General features: G+C 48.6%; 9 protein-coding genes across 9 annotated transcripts; 4 read left to right on the top strand and 5 right to left on the bottom strand.

Annotated features, from left to right (window-relative positions):
- Positions 1 to 636: 636 nt before the first annotated feature.
- On the top strand, positions 637 to 1,822 carry FTJAE_1310 (fusarubin cluster-esterase; the record flags this gene model as incomplete). Its single annotated transcript, XM_037346208.1, has 2 exons — positions 637 to 885; positions 944 to 1,822. 2 exons carry the CDS (start codon positions 637 to 639, stop codon positions 1,820 to 1,822), a joined length of 1,128 nt encoding a protein of 375 aa, XP_037211599.1.
- Positions 1,823 to 2,238: 416 nt separating this feature from the next.
- On the bottom strand, positions 2,239 to 5,031 carry FTJAE_1309 (uncharacterized protein; the record flags this gene model as incomplete). The annotated part of the gene is made up of 4 exons (XM_037346196.1): positions 2,239 to 2,248; positions 2,311 to 4,782; positions 4,836 to 4,946; positions 5,000 to 5,031. The coding sequence occupies 4 exons, from the start codon at positions 5,029 to 5,031 to the stop codon at positions 2,239 to 2,241; spliced, it is 2,625 nt and encodes an 874-aa protein (XP_037211598.1).
- A 597-nt stretch (positions 5,032 to 5,628) lies between these two features.
- FTJAE_1308 (uncharacterized protein) lies at positions 5,629 to 7,406 on the bottom strand (the record flags this gene model as incomplete). Its single annotated transcript, XM_037346185.1, has 4 exons — positions 5,629 to 6,556; positions 6,604 to 7,035; positions 7,081 to 7,185; positions 7,237 to 7,406. 4 exons carry the CDS (start codon positions 7,404 to 7,406, stop codon positions 5,629 to 5,631), a joined length of 1,635 nt encoding a protein of 544 aa, XP_037211597.1.
- A 627-nt stretch (positions 7,407 to 8,033) lies between these two features.
- On the top strand, positions 8,034 to 8,969 carry FTJAE_1307 (5 5 P-1 P-4-tetraphosphate phosphorylase 2; the record flags this gene model as incomplete). The annotated part of the gene is made up of 2 exons (XM_037346174.1): positions 8,034 to 8,087; positions 8,205 to 8,969. 2 exons carry the CDS (start codon positions 8,034 to 8,036, stop codon positions 8,967 to 8,969), a joined length of 819 nt encoding a protein of 272 aa, XP_037211596.1.
- An 82-nt stretch (positions 8,970 to 9,051) lies between these two features.
- FTJAE_1306 (uncharacterized protein) lies at positions 9,052 to 10,575 on the bottom strand (the record flags this gene model as incomplete). The annotated part of the gene is made up of 5 exons (XM_037346163.1): positions 9,052 to 9,687; positions 9,734 to 9,771; positions 9,820 to 9,890; positions 9,939 to 10,499; positions 10,547 to 10,575. 5 exons carry the CDS (start codon positions 10,573 to 10,575, stop codon positions 9,052 to 9,054), a joined length of 1,335 nt encoding a protein of 444 aa, XP_037211595.1.
- Positions 10,576 to 11,739: 1,164 nt separating this feature from the next.
- FTJAE_1305 (uncharacterized protein) lies at positions 11,740 to 12,372 on the bottom strand (the record flags this gene model as incomplete). Its single annotated transcript, XM_037346152.1, has 1 exon — positions 11,740 to 12,372. One exon carries the CDS (start codon positions 12,370 to 12,372, stop codon positions 11,740 to 11,742), a length of 633 nt encoding a protein of 210 aa, XP_037211594.1.
- A 1,468-nt stretch (positions 12,373 to 13,840) lies between these two features.
- FTJAE_1304 (CMGC SRPK kinase) lies at positions 13,841 to 15,352 on the top strand (the record flags this gene model as incomplete). The annotated part of the gene is made up of 4 exons (XM_037346141.1): positions 13,841 to 14,205; positions 14,254 to 14,591; positions 14,653 to 15,105; positions 15,165 to 15,352. The coding sequence occupies 4 exons, from the start codon at positions 13,841 to 13,843 to the stop codon at positions 15,350 to 15,352; spliced, it is 1,344 nt and encodes a 447-aa protein (XP_037211593.1).
- A 147-nt stretch (positions 15,353 to 15,499) lies between these two features.
- FTJAE_1303 (kinase) lies at positions 15,500 to 18,007 on the bottom strand (the record flags this gene model as incomplete). The annotated part of the gene is made up of 1 exon (XM_037346130.1): positions 15,500 to 18,007. The coding sequence occupies one exon, from the start codon at positions 18,005 to 18,007 to the stop codon at positions 15,500 to 15,502; it is 2,508 nt and encodes an 835-aa protein (XP_037211592.1).
- Positions 18,008 to 19,077: 1,070 nt separating this feature from the next.
- FTJAE_1302 (uncharacterized protein) lies at positions 19,078 to 23,727 on the top strand (the record flags this gene model as incomplete). The annotated part of the gene is made up of 3 exons (XM_037346119.1): positions 19,078 to 22,850; positions 22,896 to 22,918; positions 22,967 to 23,727. The coding sequence occupies 3 exons, from the start codon at positions 19,078 to 19,080 to the stop codon at positions 23,725 to 23,727; spliced, it is 4,557 nt and encodes a 1,518-aa protein (XP_037211591.1).
- Positions 23,728 to 24,023: the final 296 nt, after the last annotated feature.

Below are 24,023 nucleotides of genomic sequence, written 5' to 3'. Positions count from 1 at the left end.
TTTACTGACGATATGCTTCTGGACTTGTCAGTTTTAGTCCCTAGCTTGGTTTATCGTGGCGTTAGGTTTGTTCTCTTCATTTTGGGTACCAGCGCTAGAACGGGCCGTTTTCCTTCAACGGGGAGAATTAAACTATCCGTATGGGCTAGTTACGGAATGACATTTGCAAGCTGTAGTATTAATAAACTTATTTAATCAATATTCTAGACGATGTCAACTGACTCCCTCAAAATCTCGCTTGACACCGTCCATCGGGCAATTGGGCCGTTTGTCGGTTGTTCCCCCTCATGCGCCATTTTCTCGTTGCAGGGATATCACGCGGGTTCCTGGGATGCGGATGATACGAGCTGCAACTTTAGCTACAGCGCCGTAGCAGGGGCCTAAAAGTCTAGAGTTCAGTCTGTCACATCCGAAATGGAAAATGAGGATGACGATCCTGTCTAGTGTAGCTCACTAGCCGGGAGGCCTTGACCTTGAGCAACTTCAATTCCGCAGTGTAAACCCCCTGCATGATGCAGTATATCTGTGACTCTTTCTTTTCCTTCTTTTCTTTTTTGTTCTTCCTGCATCCGCGCTGCATCTCCTTCCCCATCCATCCATCCACCCATCCCATCTCTCTCATCTCATCTGCCCACCATGCGTTTCACCTCCCTCCTAGTCGCTGCTACCGCGACATTCACACAATGTCTCGCTGCGAGCTATGGAAGCCAGGGTGAAGTCCCTGCTATTCGCACGTACTTCATGGTCGGTGGAGGTTATGTAGATGATGGTGCAGGCGGAGAGATCTTCCGTGATCAGATGTACGTGGAGAGACTTGTCCCTACCAAGGGACCATACAAGTCTACGCCTCTCGTATTCATCCACGGACAGGCCCAAACAGGAACCGTAAGTCCCATTGATCAATCAGTGTTACGATACGACCTCGGCTGACACACAGACATAGAATTTCCTAAATAAGCCTGACGGAGGCCGTGGTTGGGCGAGCCAGTTCATCAACCAGGGCTACGAAGTTTATATCGTCGATCAGACCTTCCGAGGACGATCGGCATGGGCGCCCCTCGCCGGCGCTACCAAGCCCTCCACATACTCGGCCCAGATCATCGAGCAGCGCTTCACTGCCGTGCAGGAGTTCAACCTGTGGCCCCAGTCTCAGAAGCACACCCAGTGGCCTGGTACCGGCAAGCGAGGAGACCCTGTCTTTGACGCCTTCTATGCTTCCAACGTCCAGTTCATCAACAATGCCACATACCAGCAGGAGACCGTCCAGGCTGCTGGTGCTGCCCTACTTGACAAGATTGGCAAGCCTGTCATCCTTCTTGGTCACAGCCAAGGTGGTATGATGCCCATTCTTGTCGCTGATGCCCGCCCCAAGCTCACCAAGGGCCTCATCCTTCTTGAGCCCTCTGGTCCTCCCTTCCGAGACGCCGTCTTCAGCACCAAGGCCTCTCGCGCCTATGGTCTGACTGACATTCCCCTCGTCTACAGCCCTGCCGTCACCGACCCCTCCACCGATCTCGTCCAAGAGGTCCAGCCCAGCCGTGGCGAGGACTTTGTCGAGTGTATCCTCCAAGCCAAGAAGCCTGCCCCTCGCCGTCTTGTCAACCTTGCCAAGAAGCCCATCCTCCTCATCACCTCTGAGGCTTCTTATCACATGCCCTACGACTACTGCATTGCTCGCTACCTTAAGCAGGCTGGTTGCTCCAAGACTAAGCACATTGAGCTTGGTGAGGTTGGCATCCACGGTAATGGACATATGATGTTCATGGAGAAGAACAGTGATCAGATCCAGGCTCTTGTTGAGCGCTGGGTGCGATCAACATAATTTGGCTACTTTTTCAGCCCTCGTGTCGCTTCTCACTAAGCGATCTTTGCTGCCAAAGAGAGCTTCAGTGTTGGGTTCAGCGGCCGTTCAAGACTGGGAAAATAATAGATCAAACATACTCGTCGTCGACGACCCATATATATAGAATTAATTATAACTTTAATGCCAGACCAAGACCTTCACAATAACAGTACAGTCGCTAAAAATGCTGCAAAAGAAAAAAGCAAGTGGTCTCGTTTCAGTGAATAGACTCGCAAAGACCGACGCCAGATGCGGACACCTCTCGAAAAGGGGTCGATCATTATGGGATTTTCCACATAACCAAGACTTCCAACTCAATGCGCCCATTCGGCACATATTGTCTTAGGCTTAATCTGACGGACCTCCCGCCCAAGTCGGACCCATACTCGATGCTTCTACATATATCTAGAGCCAGTTGAGGTTAGCTTACGGCCCGACTATGATTGTATAAGAAATGCATAATATACCTTGATTTCTTGTATGGGAGCCTCTGAGGATTATCCCCATTCTTTGGTACCTTGATCCGCTGAACAGCCACAACCACGATATCCTCGCTAACATGATTTCTCCCATTCGAGTCTAAGAAGAACTTGATCCCCCAGGTCATCCCCTCCTTGCTCTGGAGGTCCAGCTCATGGCTATACTCTCCATCACAGAACCCCCACTTCTGACTCTCGGATTCTTGAGCCACGAACTGCAGACCGGTCAGGACGCCTATTTCTGTTTCCCATACACGAAGAGCCTTCAAGTAACCGCCGTAAACGCGCCATTTATCTGGCTCATAGTGAGGTATATCTTCGATCTCTTGTTCGAAAGAACCTCCATGTATACAAGCGCACCGGTCTTGCTTCTTGACACCTTTCTCGTGCTCTGGTGAGTCTATGGGGAATGGTCCGAAGTACATTGGTTCATGGCCCTCGGCGTACTTAAACACCATTGAAGTCATCATGAGCAGCTTTGTCGTCGTGCTGTGACACATCGTGATGGAGATAGTTTCGAGTGGTTTTGAGCAGTCGAGCCACGTCACAACTGCCTGTCGACTCGGCAGCCCAACGCCTGGATAGCGCAGTCTTTCGATCATCGGTGTCCTGCCATGGATCTGCCCCGATTCCTCGATTGGGAATCTTGTCTGTGGGCGCTCGGGGACCCAGTAATGCCCCAGAATGTTATCCTGATCCTTATCCTCGCGCTCTTCTGCTAGATTCACGGAACTAAACTCGAGCGTCAAGACGCCAAGGGACGTTAGTGAGGTGTTTCGGTCGTCAGACCATCGGCAGTGAAAACCCTCGATAGACTCCATACTTAACCCTTGTTTGGCAAGGCCCATCTCTTCTGGTCCAGGTCTTCCAACAATGAAATGTTTTGTTTTATCCGTTACGAGGCGTATGCCCTCTATTTTGTCCTTCCCAGTGATGTAGCATTTCGTGATCTGCTCATCGCTATCCATGACGAAGTAGTGCATGGCAGTGGCAAGGCCGATAGATCGCCGAACTGTTTTTGTTTTGTCCTTATATTCAAAGAGGACTTCGAACCCGCGAAACTGAGCATCCACTCCAAGAACGAAGTTGTAGTCCTCATCAGTGAGCGGCTTGGTGAGCATCAGTGTCTCTACAGGCATTGGCATCAACGGATCTAGTCGCACTGGGTAAGTAGGCCAGATTCCGGGGCGGCAGGGGATCCAGCCTCTCCAGAGGAAGTTTGCGATTCTGGGATCGGGTCGAAATACCTTTGACACTTCTAGTCCCTCTAGATCATCAGGGTATTCCATCCCGACCCGGCAATGGGCAGACTTGGGCACCTTTTCTTGATCCTGTTGCAGAAGAACCAGGCTTTCCAGTCCTCTTCCCTCTTTCCACGTAGCGCCAATGCCAACCACAGTATGCCATGGCTTGGGAACGAGAACTCGGACGTCCCCCACAGGTTCACCGAACGAGACAAAATCGTCGTACAAGAACACAAACTTAATCCCTACAATCACCCGTCGCCAGACCTTGGGTATCTTTTGAGGCACTTCCTTCGTCACGATGAAAATCGCTGCTAGCCAATTATCTGGGGGGATCTGTGCATCTTGGGTCCTGCGAAATAAACTCTTTGATCCCAAGGTCCTGGCCGTGTCTGTTACGGGATCGTAAATTCCAATACCAACAAGTTGCTTGCTGGCACCCCAATAGACTCTAATCACAGGCTCTGCTTTCTCGAGATCTTTCATCTCCTCCATGAGGCTGACGCTGTCATAGATTGTTCTGGAGCAGGGCGGGAATGTCAACAGTGGCATGGGACTCTGAATAGCGCCATTGAGAATCTCGTCAGTCTTCTTAGTATATTTAATTAAAGGCTCCTGCTTCTTTGTCTTCGTCTTCGTCTTGTTGGCCGAGTAGCCGTTTGTAGAGCACTCCTCCAAAAGTCGAGTACATACACCCCAGAGTCGACATCGGTTCTGGAGATGCATCCTGACTGGAAGTGAGAAGTCCCCCTCCTTTAGGCGGCCGTTGCCGAGAGCGACTAGATTCTTGTAGTATAGGGCCATATCCATTGTCAGCTTGTGCGTTTTGACGTGAAGAATGTACTTTGCCCATGGCATATCATCGTAGATTCTTGTAGGAGTCAACCTTTCGCCATTGAGTATGTGTGGAGTACTTGATCCAGATCTTCGCGAGTTTCTTTTAAGCTCGCCCCCCACAGATATGTCATCATCAGAAACGCGGTTTGGAGATGCGAACGAGAAATCATAGGCGGTAAAGGCCACCTTGTGGCTTGGCTTGTCGTAGTCGAAATCCAGGTGACTGCGATAGACGCTGTCATCACGAGGGCAGAGGCTTTCAAGGGTGTCATAAAGAGTTGCGAGATCGATATCTCGCGGTTCATAAGCGTCCGCTAGCACCTTGTAGCAATCGACGTGAAATGGGGCTGCAAATGCTTGAGGCCCTTCGCAGTAGTAACTTGACGTGGATCAGAATCAGGTGTTCGCTGGTGTCGGTGATGGAATGCTTACACGGTCACAAGTCCGGAGTCGAATGCCTCGCCCTGATTAGCAACTTCTTCATCATCACTGACATCAAAGATGTTGTCTCGATGATGCCGCGCTTTCTCAATTATAAAAGTCCTACTAGTATTAGACCAACAGAAATCATAGGAGATTGGAACTTTGACTCTTACTCTTGTGTTTCGGGGTCTCGAGCAATGATCATGAATTCCCCCATCCATGATTTATCGATATCGTGTCCCGAGTCTCTGCCATTGCCTACATCACGCGAAGGGAATTGATTTTCCCGATGTTTGTCATAAATGGACGCACAGCACAATGCGCATTCGACAGTATATCCGCCCATGACACGTGATGTACTGAGATTGAGGGTGTGAAGTTGCAATGGTCAGTATTGTTTACCATTTAATTTCTCAGGGGGAGCAGCAAAGTTAATACGGCAGTTAAATTGCCAGGGAGACTGTTTATGGCTAGTGGCAGGGGCACCGCTATGCCTTTTAGGGCGATGATTTTTAGGGATATGATCCACAAATTCAAGCCGATGTGGCGCTGGAATGACACTGATATTCTTAAGATAGGCGTACAGAGCGTTCGAACATGGTAAATACGATAGAGCAAGAGAAATGGACAATGGAGATTGGTGTTATCCAGTACAATGATGAGTTCCCGCCCGAGTATCCCTAGCTCAATGAACTTTGTTCCCAAGTAACCAGTGGAGGATATGACACTACTTAATCCTGATTCCTCCGTACCACCGAAGGTAAGTGCCCTTCAGTATCCTCTCGGCCGCTCATATAAAATGCTAGTCATGAGCGAAATAAACGCCGAAAGAAGCCAGCTTGGCGCCCGGAGAATCGCGATCCGACCACTGGCAGAATGTTCCAGTCAGCCAGCCCCCTTCCTCATCTTCTTCCCTCGGATACGCTATCTCGTCATTCCCAGGCTTTCCAGCTGTGATCACTTGACCTTTGGTGCTGAAAAGACGTAAACCGACGGGGATGTTGTGCTTCATGGTCACATAGCATTGTATGATCCTGTCAGGGACGGCCGACGACTTGTCGAAGTAGAGGTACTGCATAGCCCTGCTACGAGGACCAATGCAGTGACTCCATTTTCGTCCATTTTCTTCAAAGTGAATCTCGAAACGTTGCATATTTGCGTCGACCCCGATACGGACGGCATTGTTCAGATCGCTATCGCGAGCGGCAAGAGTCAGGGTCTCTATGGAAGAGGCTTCGATAGGAGACCTGCTTCTCAGCTCGTTGGGCTCACAGGGCCAAGGTTTGCTACCTTTTATAGGCCTTCTGAAGAAGTCCATGGAGGGCATGCTCGTAGGTACTGAGCTGGCCGTCGTGGATCTCGTGGTCTCGGGTGAAGAGCTCGCTTCGGACCTTTGTGCGTTGTGCGGTTGGGAGTGAAGTATATACTCCACGACTATCGTCGAACATAATTGCCAGATGCGGCGACGATTGTGCAAGCCCCGCAGCGTATCTCGGTAGTCAGGAGTATTGAATCCGCGACCACCGCCTAGGTCAAAGATGGCCTCGCAAAACAAGAACCTATCAACATGGCGCCGCTCAATCTCCTCCTTGGGTGGAAGAAACTCGCGTATCCAGGCGAATTCCCTGGTAAATTTCCTTTCCCATTCCGTGTCAGGAATATCCCTGGCACGGAATATCTGTTTAGTCCATTCTGCCGATTCTGCCTCTTTCGCTGGTTTCGTTGTGGACCTGGGTGGTTTGTGTGCGACGCTGCTTGGTGGTTCTCATCTCGCGACCTTCGTCCCTGTTCATTGTAGTATGGGGCAGTTCTGTAGGACTGATGCGGGCCAGCCTGCGCGTCTTGGGAACGACCGCGATCAGAAGATGGCCCAGCTGGTACGTCGGATTGAAAGTCTTGTACATTGGACTTGTTAGCTTTCCTCAAAACCTTCTCGATAATGGAGGTGACGTTCTCGATGGAAACTGGCGATGCGACAGCATACTCTATCCCGGGGGCAGTCTCCCACTCATCGCTCTGATATCTCTTCAATTTGCCATAGTTAAAGTCCAAGGCATTTGGTAGCCGGTACGGGGATGGAAGATGAGATTTCAGAACTCGGTAAAAGGCCGCGTTGTCAACCTTTTGCGGCTTGACGACCTTTCCGAGAAGTTCGTAACAGTCTGCATGGAAAGGAAACACTAAGGGGTCTCCACTTCCGAGTTTATATCTTCGGAGATCAGTATGTTACCGTCTCTTTGTATATGAAACTTACACCGTCATCATGTTCACATCTTTGCGAACTATCCTATTGTTCTCCAGAAAATCAACATTGAAGTCGTTCGCCTCCTCCTGCTCGGCACGAGGCACAATGAAAACGCTAGGCTCATTAGATCGCAGGTACTTGCAGTGTGGCACCAGGGCTGCTTACCTTCCTGACTTGCGGTTCTGTGTGATAAGCTTGACTTTGCCCAACCAGCCCCTGTCGTCATCAGAGTCGATGCTGGGCTCAGACAGATAATCAATGGCTGGCTCGGTTGAGTGACTGGATGTTGGACCGCCGCAGATGGGGCAGTAAATAGACGTCGAATATTCGGACATGATGACGATGAGGGGAAGAGGTGGTCGGTATGGCGTGAACTTAAAATAGGTTGGTGGCTTTTGAGACGCGAAAGTCATAACGCGTACCGTAAGGTTCTGGGTAGGTAGTCAAAAACGATTGAACGTTACTGTTAGCATCTCATGCGAAACGCCGGCAAATACGGGCTTTCAATCTACACAATTACATAGCTTTTCTGTCCAATATCCCTCACTACAACCAAATCGCAGATACTGAAAAAGACAACATTCTTCTGTGAAATAGATCCATAAATGCCAATTAGCAGTCACGAAATTGTATTGTTGCGTATCCAGAGCGAAGAAATCGCATAGACTGACGTAAAGTGAATTAGTTCCGGTGCACCCGAAAGGTCGACATCTCGGCTCGCTAGGCCTTTGGGGTTGCAAAAAGAGGTTCTTTCCCCTAAGCGTTTGGTATTTGTAGAATCACTCACGAATGCAATTCAACAATGAATCCTAGATCGAATGATGAGCCGTGATGATGACGGCAGTGACATGCAATATGAGCTCGGTGTAAATATAACCCGGTGCATTGATCGCAACGCTTTCGCAACAAGGATTTCTGGTTCGTTCATGGTTAGAACTGTCAGCGCCCTCAAACACCAAAAGATGGACAAATTACTCATCAAGGCCAAGTTCGACAGCCTTGTCGAAGCAGGACTGGTGTTTTATGACCGGGAACAAAAGCTCATAGAATATTTGGATCGCGAGTTAAAGATATCGCGCTATTGACTGCACGACCTTGCGCGCCATACTGACAATCTTTGACCGCAGTTTCAGTTCCTTCTTACTTCTGCTCTGTGGAAGAAACCGACCATTCAAACAGCTGGAGCACAAACACAAGAGGACAACGAATCGCCTCAGCAGAAGCGAGACGGGAGCGACATCAACACCGCAGGTTACGAGATCTGCGACATTGGAAGAACGCATGTCCTGGTCGCCAACAAATTCTGCTTCGCCAGTCCTCATCTAATGCTTCTGACTTCAAACGGCTACCAGAGGCAATACGAGCCTTTGAACAGGGATGATCTGACAGCTGCATGGAGAGTTTTGAGCACGATGGGTGAAGACTATGTTGCGTTCTTCAACTGTGGGCGAGATGGAGGATGCAGTCGACTGCACAAGCACATGCAGCTGATTCCCAAGCCGAAAGATAGCTTCGCGTCTTTTCTCGATTCCGATGATACAGAAGAGCCCGAAGTGCCATTTCGGTGGTTCTATCATCGCTTTGGACACTCAAAGCCCGTCGTAGGTGACTTGGTCACCATATACAATGATCTCATCAGCAAGGCTACAGAAGTTGGTCATGGACAATCCGAAAATGCTGATAGCGTGCCTCCCGACGCTGCAGTGCCGCACAATTTCTTGCTCACACAGAAATGGATGATAGTACTTCCCAGGCGAAGAGCAGCTGTAAACAAAGAGGCTGGGGCAAATGCTATTGGCATGATGGGCGTTATCGCTGTTGCAACGCAAGACGAGATCGATAACTGGATCAGAATTGGACCAGCTACAGGTCTCTCAAAGCTTGGCGTGCCGAGGTAGAAGTCTTCAGTAGATTAAAAGAAGTACTTTTTAGAATTATACTTAGAGTCTTCTATCATCATTATCATCTACGTCGTTCCCATCACTTAGCCTCCCTGACCAACAAACTACTACCAGCCCCTTCATCAGCACTGACACTCACATAGCTCCCCGAAGTCGCCGTGGCCTTCCTATCATTCAGAAACCCATTCTTCTCAGCAACTTGAACAGGACCTCCAATACAGCCTTGGCACGTCTGCATCTGTGAAGATGACAACATGCTTCCAGCAATCCAATTATAAATCACCCACGCCGCTTGCAGAAACACGAGGTCTGCAAGAAGGATCGCTAAAAGCATAACACCCGGACTCTTACTCTGCGGCACAGAGCAGAGATACTGCGAGACTATCGTAGCATTTTTGCTGCCCAGTGGGCCCATTTTACTGGCAAACATATCGTAAGTTTCGTTTAGAAGAACAAGGTCCTTTTCCGTCGGTGGAACTGGTGCTCCTGGTTTTGGGATTTGGGCATAGCGTGTAGCTTGACCCGTTAATGATGAGCCGTTTAGAAAAGAACCATTTTTGCGATTTGGATCATCTGGTGGAAGGATGGCATATCGAAGATTCTTTTCATCCAGAAGCAGATTGGGCGCGTTTTTGTTTCCGAGGTCAACGGCGATGAGGGAGTGGAGAATTCTTGTGTAGTGTAGACTTTCCCAAACAACTGGGACAAATTGATTCTGGGGAATGTTAGTATTGGATGTTCAGTTGCTAATGTGAACTTACCTTTGGATCAGTCTTGATGAAAGATGTGTCGTTTAGAGCTGCGGGTCGTAAGTATAGAAAAGCGTTAGTAGGGAGAAGAAACCCACGTTCGTTTTGGATGAACCCATCAGAGGAAAGAAACCATCCAGCGAGGCTGAATAATTTCGGATCACGAATGCTAAATCTTGTCAGTAGCTGAGGATACTCTTCTTGAGGATTTTCTTACTCTTTGATAGTCGGATTCGTCGTGAACGTGATCCCTCCCGTCATCCAATACGAATCATCTCCCAGATCTTGAGTTTGCGACATAGTTGACAGAATGCCGGTAAAATAAATATTCAGCAATCTTGTTCCCCACCAGGTACTTGCATGAGTCTTATAGTCATCTTCAATAACATAATCATATAGATGATCACTCTGACCAGTGTATTCAACACCAAGGGTAATGTTCACTAGACCCTCACTAGTCATGACATTGCAAGAGGCTGTAGAATCAGTGAAGGTCGTGATCCAGGAGAGCCACCAGCTGTTTGAAGCTCTAGCATCTGATTTTCGAAGGTTGATGTCGACTTTTGTGAGGTAGCAGTCTTCGAGGATATTATTCAAATATGCAATGGAGGGATATGTCTTTCGAAAGTCGGGGTCATCGTCTGATGATGTGAGAGCCTTGACGGAGTATTGGAAACCAAGGTTGGTGGAGAAAACACGGTCACCGACAGATAATATCTTGGGTTGGCATTTGACTTTCATGTTATTATCCCAGTTCAATGGTGCTTTCATGAACCATCTGCATGAGATTAGTTTAATGCCAGTAAGTGCAGAAGACTTTGATACTTGCCGAATTGACTGGGTAGTTGTCCCATTGGGATCATCAGTAAAGATTGGCTTGAGATAAAATGCACTCGACGCGAGATTGATGATAGTGAATAGAACCATCAACACCAAGCCGCCCCCGATAGCCACCGGAGTAAACCATCGGAACGGATACGGTCTAGTGATAGGATACGAGAACCACGAAGAATGCATCGCGGCAGCTGGGCAATTCTGCCCTGTTAGATCTGATTGAGCAACAATGCCCAGGAATCAGGAAATGTGGGCATTTATCTACCTCAAACCCAGCCCAACCATCGTAACATGGAGGATCAGGATCCCTGCGATGGCTGACTTCTGAGGTGCAGGGTAAGCCTTTGAGGCTCGGCAATCTCCACATCCGATTGGATAAGACGAGCCAAATTTAGCACGAGAAGCCCCTCGCGTCGCACTTTGGCCAACTGCTCAGCCCTCTTTTGCTGCACTCCTCCTGCACTTAAGATTGATTAGCGTTTCATTGCTCCTTGCTGTCAATTGCGTAGTGAAAGCTTAGCAAGCTCGCATGTGTTCTAGAGCCAATGATTTCCTTGATATTTCTTTTTCTGTTGTTACCATGAAATGACTGCTTGACTGGGAATGCCCGGAGATAAGAAGCACAGCCACAGGTCAACGCAAACAACGAACGCTTTATAATATTTTGCAAACCGCTGTAAAAATGCTAGCTTATATATATTGTTGTCCCACTTGATAATTGATTATAACACGACCTATATCACCAAGTTTCCTTCCCTTAGATGTTCAAGATTGATTGATGACTCCTTCGCCGCTCTAATTTTAGCCACCAAGAGACCTGAACATACCTAGACATTGACTAACCTAGAGTTAGGTTCTATGTTAATGTTCTGCCATGCTTAAGTAGGAAATACCACTGTTATAGATCCATCATCTACCCTGTTTTCTATAGGGATTTCTCTTATAGTTTCTACTATGAAGCAAGGCTAAGCCATCCTCATTTACTCACGTCTACAGCTTTGAGATTCGATAAATTCTCAGGAGGTTTCATTACTGCCTTTGGCTACTTCACACGCACTTAAAGCCTAAGTATTTTACTCGGAATATCGCATATTGCTAAGTTGAGCCAACTTAACTATAAGTAAACCCGAACTTATTCCCTATCATCCCCCCTTCGAATCACACAAACTCCTCCTAGCATATTACTACATGCAACGTCCATACTGATCCATCCACTTGATCTCCGCATTGGGTGAAGAGTCAACCAGTCTCCAACAAACAACCGTGTATCCAACTCGCCCAATAACGGCAAAGTCCGGCTTCGTATATTGGAAGATGTACGCAGGGGTAGTAGTGATCTTCTGCTCCTGAGGCTCTTGGTCATCAAACATGTGAATCAGACCAAAGCCGCTCTGACCCCGAGCAACAAAGTCACTTTGCACAGCAACGACCTGAAGACAAAGGGATTCCGGGTGGTTGTACCAATCCGCTTCGTCCAAGATGCCCCAGTGATTGCAGGGCTGCCCAAGCTCACAGTGCTGTGGAATCGAATGGTAGATCATAAAGTTTCTAGCAACCGGGAAGTGAGCAGCTTGTTGAACTCTACCAATGAAGGTGCGAGAAAAGGCCCGTCCGATCACAGGCTGTTCCCTGACTGCAGTATATCTTGGGTCGGCCATGAGATATGCCTTGCTAAGGCGTGGGGTCTCGTCATAGGTTCCATCGGGAAGGATGCGACGGGGTGCTCGAGTTACGTCCCAGTCGCTGATAAGCGCCTCATCACGGTCGACGAGTCGTCCTAGGTTGGAAATGGTACGGGCAGCCTTGGCAGAATCCATAGTGTTGATGGGATTTCGCAAAGTGAAGTAAACTGAGGGGTTTATTGTTTACGAGAAAGACTGCTGTTGGTGAGAAGAGAGCTCTGTCGCAAGATTGCTAAAAGTTGGTCGTAGGCACAAGAGGTATATCAAATCAATTCTTGTAGTCAACGTCGTAATTGCTTTGTTGCTGCGAGTTGGTGAAGAATGAAGTGCATCTCTGGGGGACGGACTACCTACTTATAGAAATAGAGGATGTGATGTTCTAAAGCAAATAATGAACAGCTGCTACTGTTCATGAGCAAGCGATGCAAAGTCTCTACTACCCAAGTTCAACTTCTTGGTCACTTGTACAAGAGAAGGGGTTATCTAGAACTGTTATAATGTTGAGCAGCCAAGGGCACATGTTCAGCTGCACATGCCACTTTACTCGCTCTGATCCTTACTTATCTCCGTTTAAGATGTTAACTAATTGGTCTGACATAGACCTTGATAAACCGCGAACAAAGGCAGAAACACGGACACTTTTCTACATGCCGTTTCATAAAGGCTCATTTTTAATATCTGCGATCTCACAGCCATACCTAGAACAAGGATCTACATCGGTCCAACTGCGAAAGAAAAGGGGACTGGTAGCTGTGGCGGTTACTAGAAGTGATTTTGGTATTTCTAAGCATTTACTATAGAGTGGTTATCAGGCGTTCTTATACCACTACTTCGAGTCTCCGATGCAGCCGCTCCCTCCAATGCCAGATCACATTTTCTTGCACTACTTGGAAGAGGAAAAATAAAGAACCGATCATCGTGATAGCCCTGCAGCACATGCAGAAGACACTTTTCTCTCGCCTACCTGAAAAACTGGGATCTAGCACCTTCACGAGTAGCCCTGGTCATGCCTCTGGAATTGCGTATGGTCTGGGCGTGCTGGGCTAAGAGCATGCTTGCTATATCGAGCGCACTAAGATGCATTACTGTGTTTACTATTACCTGGCTGTGTGCTGATTTCGATAAAGCGATCGGTATAGGCCAATACATAATTGGAGTTCTGGCAATTATAAATGCAGCAGTTTACTTTGCCTTAGAGGATTATAGCAGTCTATCATCACGACAAGAGTAACTATGTAATGTTATCTAGATAACAATATATAGCTAACTAGCTGATGTTGTGTTTATTATTATAGAAGTAAAAGCTATGTAACTTTATAATTATTAGGCTTACTGGCTCAACAGTTTTTACACTGCGTGACAGTCGGCACTCGGCAACTTATCAGAGTTCTGACTATCCAGTGAGTTTGTTATCTGCCACATAGTTAGTCAATTAAACGGTCCAAAACGCCATTTTATTTTCCTCTCCCAGCCTCCTCAACTTTCTTTTGTTTATATGTTGGTTGTGTCTCTCGGGCGACAACCTCCGAGCTTCCGCCGACATTTGCAAGCATCAAAACATCTCACCAATAAGTTGCAACGTAATTCGACGCAACAAGTCGCCATGGCGTCGTGCAACTACCTCAAAAATCTCCCGCATGTGTTACCCAGGCTGATAACTTGTGCTGCTCGCTCAATATCAGCCATTCCGAAATATCCGACTTTGGTGACGCGAAAGTCGTCTTCTCAAGCAGTGCCGATGCCATGCCGATATACACATACATCTCTAGAAGATCCGATTTCGTTTCAAACATCCGCGTATCATGTGATTGATCAGGACATAAAAGTTGAGGAGGAGGAAATCCCCGGCTACGAAGCCTCGCGGTTTTATCCGGTCCACATCGGAGAGGTTTTCAAGGGTCGGTATCAAGCGGTGACGAAGCTCGGCTATGGGAGCTCATCAACGATATGGCTCGCCAGAGACTTGCAGTAAGTGATTCTCAAGGCGAGTAATCTTTAGCATCCAACTCATCGCAGGCGCAGTGACCGCAGATACGTCGCCATCAAAATCTACGTGCATACCTCCCGATTGCACCGGGAGCTTCCCGTGTACGAAAGCTTATCGCCGATACTCGCGAAATCGAAAAGTCTTGGGCGGACCAATATCAGACACTTATTGGAATCTTTCGAGATCAGTGGTCCGGATGGCCGTCATAAGGTTTTAGTGATGCAGCCCGCTCAGATGAGCCTGCGTGATCTCAAACAAGTCTTTAGACCAGACGGAGGATTCGATGAGAACTTTGTGAGAGGAGCCATCCAAGAGCTACTCAAGGCCTTTGACTTCATCCATGAAGAGGCACAGCTAGTACACACAGGTCAGTTCCAATTCTTTCTTTTCACTTCCAGGGTTAACACTTTTGAAAGACATACACCCAGGAAATCTGCTGCTCGGTCTAGACGACGACTCCCAACTTGAACCATTGGTAGATATGGAGCTCAAGTCACCCGTCAGCAGGAAAAAGGTCTCAGAGGGTCGAACTATATATCTTTCACGACTGATGCGCCCCAAGCCTGGCCCCATGCTCTTATCGGATTTTGGTGAAGCCAGGACTGGACCTGGACCTTTTGCAGGCGACATCATGCCGATCCAGTATCGCGCGCCCGAGGTTATCATGTGCATTGCTTGGAACCGCCCAGTAGATATCTGGAGCGTTGGTCTAACAGTTTGGGACCTTCTTGGCCCGAAACGATTGTTCACAGCAAAAGATGAAGATGGAGACATGTACGACGCAGCACACCTCGCAGAGCTTATAGCGACACTCGGCCCGCCACCCCAGGAATTTCTCCAACGTAATGTCGCCAGAGCAGCTGACTTTTGGGACGAACAAGGTACGTCTGATGACTCGGTGGTATATCTACCCCGGATGGCTACTGACGCATTGCAACAGGCAAGTGGCTTGGATTAGCACCTATTCCGAAAAACCGCTCACTGGAAGAGCTTGAGACACGGCTTAAAGACAGCACGGGCTTCATTGCATTTTTGCGACGTGTGTTGACATGGATGCCCGAGGATAGACCTACTGCGAAGGAATTACTGCAGGATCCGTGGCTAACGGGAGAGAACAGAAGCACATAGGGCACTGCGGTGTCACACGCTAATGAGCTGCACGCTGGAGTGGTCAATTGAAGGTTGCATCCTATATAGTACCAAGGGAACGAAAGGAGTTTCTAATGTCAAAATATTCGAGTAGAACTGAAAGGATTCACTAAAGCTAGAACAACCTCACCAAGCCTTGCCTGAGATAGACTTCTTCTTCGTAGCACCCCTAAGCCTCCCGAAGAAATTCCCTCCCATGACCGACGTCCTCGCAACGGTCTCATCCCTCTCTCTATGCTCCTCACACTTCCTCGGCGCAACCCGCCCCTGGCTTTCCCAATAAAACCTCGACACATCAAACTCATGATGTGTCCCCGGCGCCACACAAATAACCTTCTCCTTGGTAGCTTCCAACTGTGGCCAACAAGTATCACACCAGTTACAGCCTGGAAATTCCTCAGACTTATTAGCGTTGGTGACTTGAATGATCTTTCCACAGAGCTTGTTCGAGCAGCATGCTGTTGAGTCAATGGTAGGCCACCATTCGCGGAAAGACGCCTTTTCGGATGATATCATGGATGCCTTGCTCTTGAGCTCGAGTTGGGTGCAGATTTCGTTGCAAACATGTGTTGCGAAGAAGAATTTGAACCCTTCTCTTCCGAGGTTTGTGTCTGCGAGTTTGAAGCGTTCTGGGTCGAGGGTGTGTATAGCTGGGTCTGTGAGGACGTGGCCTACGCCTTGAAGATCGCAGACCAGAAAGCTTCCCCATGAGCGCTCATAGGTAAAGTGTGAGAAGGCTTGTGCTGCTTTATTGAATTCGTCGTCTGGGTTGTCCTCGTTGACGTAGCTGCAGTTATTGTTGTACTTGACATAATCGCCCTCGATGAAGGGTTCGAGTGAGATGTAATCGGTACCAGAATCGCCGGATTTGCCCTTTAGGCATGACGTGACGATAAAGTCAATTGCATGCTTATCCCCTGTAAGAGCGTTGAACTCTAGAGCGAAAGCCTTGCAGAGAGCTTGGCAGCGCATATCCTCAGCCAGATGCGCAAGACGCTTTCCACCACGCTTGAAAGACTTGACCACGTATGGGTTTGTGGAGTGCGTCGTCTTAGCGCAGTATGCAAGACGCAGAGCGCCTTGAGCGAAGGGCATGCGGCGTTTGTGAACGTTGAGCTCCATAACACTAAGCTTGATGTTATCATCGTGAGCCATCATATCATTCAGTGTACCAGAGCGGTGAATCACTGTATCAGGGCTGAAACCTTCCACAACGAGCTTATCTTCGAACCAACTTTGATCAGACCACTTCTTCTCAACATCTTCGAGAAGTGCTTCGCTCTGCTTCTCGTTAAACTCATCATCTTCCGCTTCGCCAATGGCATCAAGGTGAGACATTTGAGCAGTCTTGGTACCCTTTTCACCAGTTCGGGAAGAAGACTCTGACATTCGAACAGCAGTGCGTGAGGCAGAACTAGTAACGCTCTTGACTACCAGATGTCGAAGGGCACTATAGGTGGTACCCAGCTCGGCTTCTTCAAAGAGCAGACCACCCTTGGCAGTACCTTTGGAACTACCGAGAACGCTACTCCTCGGCCCAGAGTTTGCCTTCAAAGCCTCTCGGTAGTGGGGGTTCGTCTTCAGAAGCTTGCAGTCCGCCGACGCAGCAGCATATTCCTGGAGGAAAACGTACGCCATCTTGTCAGTCGCGCTTAGGATGCGGAGAAGAGCGTAGTTGAGATTCAGACCGATCATCTGCTTCAGAAGGGGCTGGTACTGAAGCTTATGTGGTTCGCTTCCAGGGATGTAGTAGTCATCACTCTTCTCCGTCCAACTGTGGAAGATGTTGCCGTGTGGTGGAGCATCAGCGATGTGGATGATGCATCGGGTCTGGTTCTTCCAGGAGGCATGGACGGCTTGTTGGATACCACCCAGGACATCCTCGGGTGCATCACCGCCACCTCGAGCTTTCAACTTGTCGATGAAGCCCCTCACCTTCTCCACATCGGTAGTGAAGTCGATGAACTGAATGTGATTCTTATCACAGTGGTCTTTGTAACTGACCACCGCAATCCTAACCTCTGCCTCATTATAGAACGTCTCGGTAATGTCCTCCATGATCTTCTTGACCTGCTCTTTCGCAGCAGCGATGAAGGGTCCCATAGATGAAGTAGTGTCCATGAGAAACAGAAGGTCTGTTGCACAAGCCGCCTTGAACATTCCCTCGTTGGGAGTTCTCTTCATTTGGGCCGCAGCTTGAGCCTCTCGCTTGAGCTCAAGAACACGAAGTCTCGCTTCAGCGGCAGAAAGGCCTGTAAGACCTGCTTCACGCTTGAGACGATCGTTTATAGCGCGCTCCTGCTGCATTGCGCGGCGGAGATCATCGCGTTCGATCTCCATCTGACGGAGACGTTCGCGGGTGCCAGAGGAGGTGGCATTGGATGTTCCAGAGTCGGCCGGTGTTCGGAGACGTTGGAGAGCGCCGGCAATGGGCGGGACGGATCTGGGTTCATCGCTGCGAATTGGTACTGTACGATCTCTGCTTGGGGGATAGGGAGGGAGGATGGTAAATGCTGAAGATGCACTGGATGCAGTGGAGGTTGCGGACGAGGTGTCAGTTCGAACACGAATGTCTCGTGTCTCTCCATCACTTCCAGTAGAACCTGGTGGTGAATATGGAGGAGGGGCACTCATTTTGGTATGTCTTGATGAATTGGACTACTTGATGAATATCGCTGTTTTGTATTGGAAGCAAGTATATATATTCAGCCCATCTCAACGTATGTTACTATTTCCATACCCGGTACCGAAGTCGATCGACCTACTCCTCATTATCGCGATGCTAGGCTCTTTCGGAAATTTAGTGTGTGCTCTTCGCCCGATAAGGCGCCCTTTGCGCATCGACATATCAAACGCATCTCCACTGAGGCTCTCCATCAGGGAGCAAGAAAACATCAGACCTAGATATAGGGTGTCAAAATAAACTCGGCAAAAGGCGCCCTACAAATGCCCTAAACTTATACCGGGTCTTTTTGTCATTTCGGATCAAGGTCCTGGGCATTCTTCCCTCCCCTAGTCCGCCATATAAACCGGGCGTTTTTCAGGCCTCAAATTCCGCGCCGTTATTCCCATTCCGCATAATCGGGTCCAATCACAGCCCCTGATGTCTTACCACTTTGAGCACTGATCGACACGACCTTCTCTGTTGGTTCAGATTGACCAATCGTATCAATGCACGAATTCGCCCGGTTTGAGGGTGTAGTCCTGGAAAGATCGTGTCTGCCTGATGGAGGCAGTGTTTTGGTGGAGTCATGTCGCTCGCCCATTGAGTTTACAAATTCGAACTTGAGCGCTAATTTTACAGGGATTGACGCCCGAGAGCAGTTAATTGATAACACTAGACTTGAAGCTTGTGAATCGAGGTTCTGAGAATGCCTGGGGCGGGGTTCATCACCAGATACATAGCCAAGTTTGCCCGACTCAACCTATCTTTCGTCTGTCAGCCCATCATCCGTAGGTGCCTATCTTGCAATCTCAAATAGAGCCTTATCGGTTATACGAGGCTGAATATTTGTAAATTATTGTGGTAAAACGTCGGTCTAGACTGTGCCGCATTTTCCTCGCTCGTTACCAACATCACCAGTCTCAACACCATCCTCTTCATTGATCTCTTCACATTCATTGAGACCCATTATTATTCTCAATACCTTCTATGGTTCTTCAGTCTATACCTTCACCTTTTGCTTGAACAAGGAGGCACCACCATGGCAGATACTCGTCGCGCAGAATGGTTCCTCTCCAAAGCATCCCTCCAACCCCCTCCGCGTCTCGGTGGTCTGACCGAACCACCCGCCCAAGATTTCCTCCCATTCAGCACTACCAACCGCGACGCAGCCCGCCAGCTCCTCGTACAGCAGAGAACATCAGATCCCAACTACAAGCCCCCAGACCGACAAAAGCGACATCTCTTCCGCTCCAAAGAACAAAAGGCCGAAGCTTGCGATACTTCACAATGGAGCTTTACGAAACATGAAGTCGCCAAAGCCTTCAATGCACTACTAGCACAGGAGACTCTGCCGCCAGCTGGAGTTGCGCAAGCTCTCTTGTTGCATACGACGCTTACCTCGTTGGATGAGCTTTGGGGTCATTTGAATGATGCGCAGTTGGAGAAAAGAATGAAGAGAAATAGGATGAGCGAGATCTTGAACTTTAATTCCAACGGCATGACTTGGTTGGATACGGTGACGTCTCGCGATAACTTCAACTATGTTCACCTGCTGTGCCAAACACAAGTCAGCCAAGGAGTCTTGAACAGAGCGTTTGGCATGGCCTTGTCCAGATCATCTCTTGAGTCCATGAAGCTTCTGTTGAGCTTTGGGGCAGTGGCATCGGACTACCAAGAGCTCATTAGCCAACATATACGAGCCAAGAATCTGGAGATGGTCAAGCTTCTACTGTCAGCGCCCAACTCGATGACACCCTCAGATTGGAAAGCATACCTCGAACAAGATTTCGCACGGGCAGAGGCAGGAGAAGCTTTGTCCCTCTCATTCATCCTTCTGCTTCTATCCCAGCGCCCAGAATTGGTCTCGGAGTCCTTTCTTCTCAGCACACTGAGATTACAGAGCTACCAGGCAACAGCTGTGATGTTGGGCTACGCATACTCCAATCAGGTCTTCTTCGCTATTCGTCACCAGGCCTGCGAAATTATTTCTCAGTACCAGAACGCCAACCAGAGGCTAGCCTTCTATACCCTCTTATCTCATTCTGGCCTCGTTGGAGACAACTTGGTCACTCGAGAAGAGCTTGTCAAGGAGGTACTCGCTCGTCACTTACCACTTGTCAAACTACTTGTGCATGCTGGCGTGGCAATTGATGTCCCTCCACACAATGCTTTAAAGTGGGCAGTTTTACAACTAGACTTTGGAATACTGGAGATTCTTAGGCATGGGACCTTGTCCTCGCCGGCATCCCAAGTCCTGGGCTATCTGCCCGATAACATCCCAGAGCCTGACATGGTTCATTTCATGAACATGTTTGGATCTGTGGGTCTGGGAGGACAACAGCTTGACGCATGCCTTGTTCGCGCTGCGCACATGAAGCAACAGCACCTTGTCGGTACTCTGCTCCATTATGGTGCGTCAGTCGAGGCTGAGGAGGCTGCTGCCATCCGCGCAGCCATCATGTCTACTGACATGTATGTGCTCAGCTTGCTTCTACAAGGGCAGTGTGCATCGGCTATACTTTCAACGCTCATTCCTACCGCCATGGACGTAACGCCAAGAACTATGAGGCTTGATGTGATGCAATGTCTCATTAGAAAAGGTGTTGGAAGAGAATCACTCGGCACCGCTCTACTGCAGCTCATATCTGAAGAAGGTGACAACGACTCTGACCTCATCAAACTTCTTATCGACAATGATGCGCCACTGGACTCTGGCTCAGACCTCGATAATTCCCCGCTTGTAAAGGTTATACAGAAAGGAGATGTCACCGTCCTCAACATGCTTTGCGGAACGAAGCCTACAACAGAGGCATTGGCTGCTGCTCTGCCCTTTGCGTTCAGCACAATTGCCTCTTTTGGCTACGATGTTGCGCTTGAGTTAATGACTCTACTTCTCAAGCAAGGTGCATCAGGCCTACCAGTACACGAAACATTCCTCAAGGCAATGTCATCAGATGCACCCATCGACTTTGTGCAGTTATTAACAGAGCACGGCGCTGACGTTAACTACTCGTCTGGCCAGGCTTTTGTGATGGCAATCGAGATGGACAAGCCTTCACTCCTAGAGCTGCTATGTTCTTCATCTCCGCCAACTCAAGCAACAGTCAATGCTACTCTACCTAAGCTCATCGAACCAAAGCATTACAATCTCTCCAACATCGAGCTCTTCTTAAGCGCTGCATCGCGCGCCACCCCCAAGCCATCTCTCACCAATACATATGCTCTCATCAAAGACCACCCACAGCGTGCAGAGCTCTTACCGTGTCTCTTGCGCCATGGTCTAGACATCGATGAGGAATCTGGCATGATTCTCTGCCTCGCAGTTCGAGAACACGACATGGACCTCATCAAGTCAATTCTTGCTCTTGATCCTAGTATAGCTACTCTATCCAACGCCTTCCGCGAGGCGTGTCAAGTCGAGGATACTGATATGAAGCTTGATCTTATGGGCCGTCTGCTACAGAAGGCTTCTCCAGCTGAGATCGGACAATCCAAGGCACTGTTGCAAGAAACCCAAGCGGCTCTTGACGGAGACATGGATGGGCTTTGGCTGCTCCTCGGCCACAAAGCCAACGTCAACTTTAACAACGGCGAAGCTGTTCAAGCAGCGGCTTCGAACAAAGCAGGATACCCAATCATCCTCAACATGCTCCTCTCAGCCGGCGCCACAGATGTTACCGTCGAGGAGGCATTTGACGCTGCCAGCAACGCAGATACACCAGCATTCATCAAGACCGGCATCTTTGGAAGTCTGTTTGCTTTCAACAAAGATATCTCAGTTGACATTATATCTCGAGCTTTTGTCAAAGCCCTCGAAAGTCACCCTGATGATGAACATCTCCCGAACCTGTTACTAGAACATGGTGCTGGTGCTCAAGTACAGCTCGCCATGTTAGAGGCTGCGGCTGGAGCCTCTCCAGGTGGCCTATTTCAGAAGCTTCTGCGAAAGGCCTCCGACGATAACATACGCAATGAGATCTTCGAGTATATCCGGATGCAAACTACCATGTCGTCGATGGATAGACATCAAGCCTACGAGACCCTCTTGAAGCAAGGCGTAGCCAAGACGCAGATCTCTGAGGCTCTCGTAACGTCAATTAGGAACGAGCCTACCAATAGGGAAATTCCTATGTTGCTCCTCAATCACGGCGCCCAGGTCAACTATAAGAACAACGAAGCGTTCGCCGCAGCGTTTCAGTCGCGCAACTTGGAGATGTTTGAGCTTCTTTGCTGTTACCTTGTGAAAGGCGAACATGATGAGGCAGCGAGGCTCGTCTTTGAGCATCCGTATCTACGAGAGAATCCTTGTGTTACAGTTGAACAGAGTGTTCGTGCGAACATCTACAAGAGTGTTCTAACCTGCAACATTGATCCGAAGAGTATCTACACCACGTTGGTTCACTTCCTTGATTCACCGGAGTCCAACCTTGCCATCGTGGAGCTTCTTCTCGAGCATGGCGTCAATCCCAATGATGAGGATGGGCACTGTTTCTATCTCGCGGCACGACACAAAGTGGAATCTCACTTCCGTGCTCTGTGCAAATACGCAGACTTGTCTATTGTACTACCCACGCTTTCACGCCGCATCGTGAAAGAGTACAATGTGACGCGGTGGTTCAAGATCTGTCTTGAGATGCAGCCTTCTCAAATTGCGGGGTTGTCAGATCAGCTTTTGTATCAGTGCATACGCAAGTTTCCAAATGGTACTGATTGTCTGGATGTACTTTTGAGTGCCGGCTTGTCGCCGTCTGCGACGATTAGTTATCGTCTGCATAAGAATTGGGCGGATGAAGAGATTTCGTTGCTTATTTGGTGTCTTGTATCCCCACTGAAAACTGGGAATAATGTCATTCTTAGGTTGTTGGAGCACGGAAGCAAGGGTATGTCAAAGCGCCATGACCCAATAACTAGTACTAACTGCATGACAGCTTTACCAGACTACGTGACACCAGATTCCAAGATACCCACCATCTTTCTCACACTCCTCAACAAGTCACGAGCTCCCATTCTTGAGGCTTTGCTAAAGCTTGATGACACCAGCGTTCTCAACCAAACCATTTCTGGGTCAAAGTTCAGTTCTCTAGCTTCATACCCGAAGAAGCCCAAACTTGAGTTTACAGCTCTCTTCGAAGACGAAGACGAGATCCCGCCACGTGAAGCATCACTCTTTCTTGGCAACCTTGACGCCTTCAAGTTACTCAACAGCACCATGCTCCCCGATGACGGCACACTTCATCTAGCAGCTCTCCTTGCCCTCCCCGATTTCACAGACTGGCTTCTCTCAACACACGAGCCAAACTACGAGGAAGAAAATTTTGGCTTCATGGTTCCGCTGGCACTAACATGCTACTCCAAACCCTTCCCATGGTGTAAGGTTGCTAACGAGGAACAAGAGTGGTTTTCTCGTTTAGAGGAGACAATAAAGATTTTGATCCCAAAGACATTGTCCAGTTGGAGATATCGACAGAAGCTTCCGCTGCATCTTGCACTGGAGAATGGGAGCCGAGTTACTATGGCTATGTTAAATGTGCTGAATGCGAGGGGTATTGGGAATAGGGATAAGTATTTGTATACTGATAAGACGGGCATGCAGTACTCGCCTTGTGAGTATGTTGAGACGTTTGTAGAAGTTGAAGATGAGGAAAAGGTGAAGCTGATTAAGATTCTTCAGGAGCATGGCTTGAACTGACGGCGTGTTATTTATGTATCCTTTGTATAAATCTTTTATATCTTATATACCCTGACTTCTTTATCCTATGGACATATCAGCTTAGCTCAACCTAGCTTTGGTCGGAATTCAGTTAGCATTATCATAAAGCTTGTGACGTTTCGGCCTAGGCCTCAGAGAGCAAGGAAACATCAGACTTAAATATCAGATGTTAGAATAAAATCAGTAAAAGCTATACAAACTCTGCCTTGAATTTGTATTAATTTGCATAAGTCGTTTTATGAGCTAGGGTTAAGAGGCTGAGCTTTCTTTCCTTC

Source organism: Fusarium tjaetaba (assembly GCF_013396195.1).
Source record: "Fusarium tjaetaba strain NRRL 66243 chromosome Unknown NRRL66243_c0000025, whole genome shotgun sequence".
Classification (NCBI taxonomy): Eukaryota; Fungi; Ascomycota; class Sordariomycetes; order Hypocreales; family Nectriaceae; genus Fusarium; species Fusarium tjaetaba.
The sequence above is the reverse complement of the archived record's forward strand: the minus strand, read 5'-3'. Positions and strand labels throughout refer to the sequence as shown.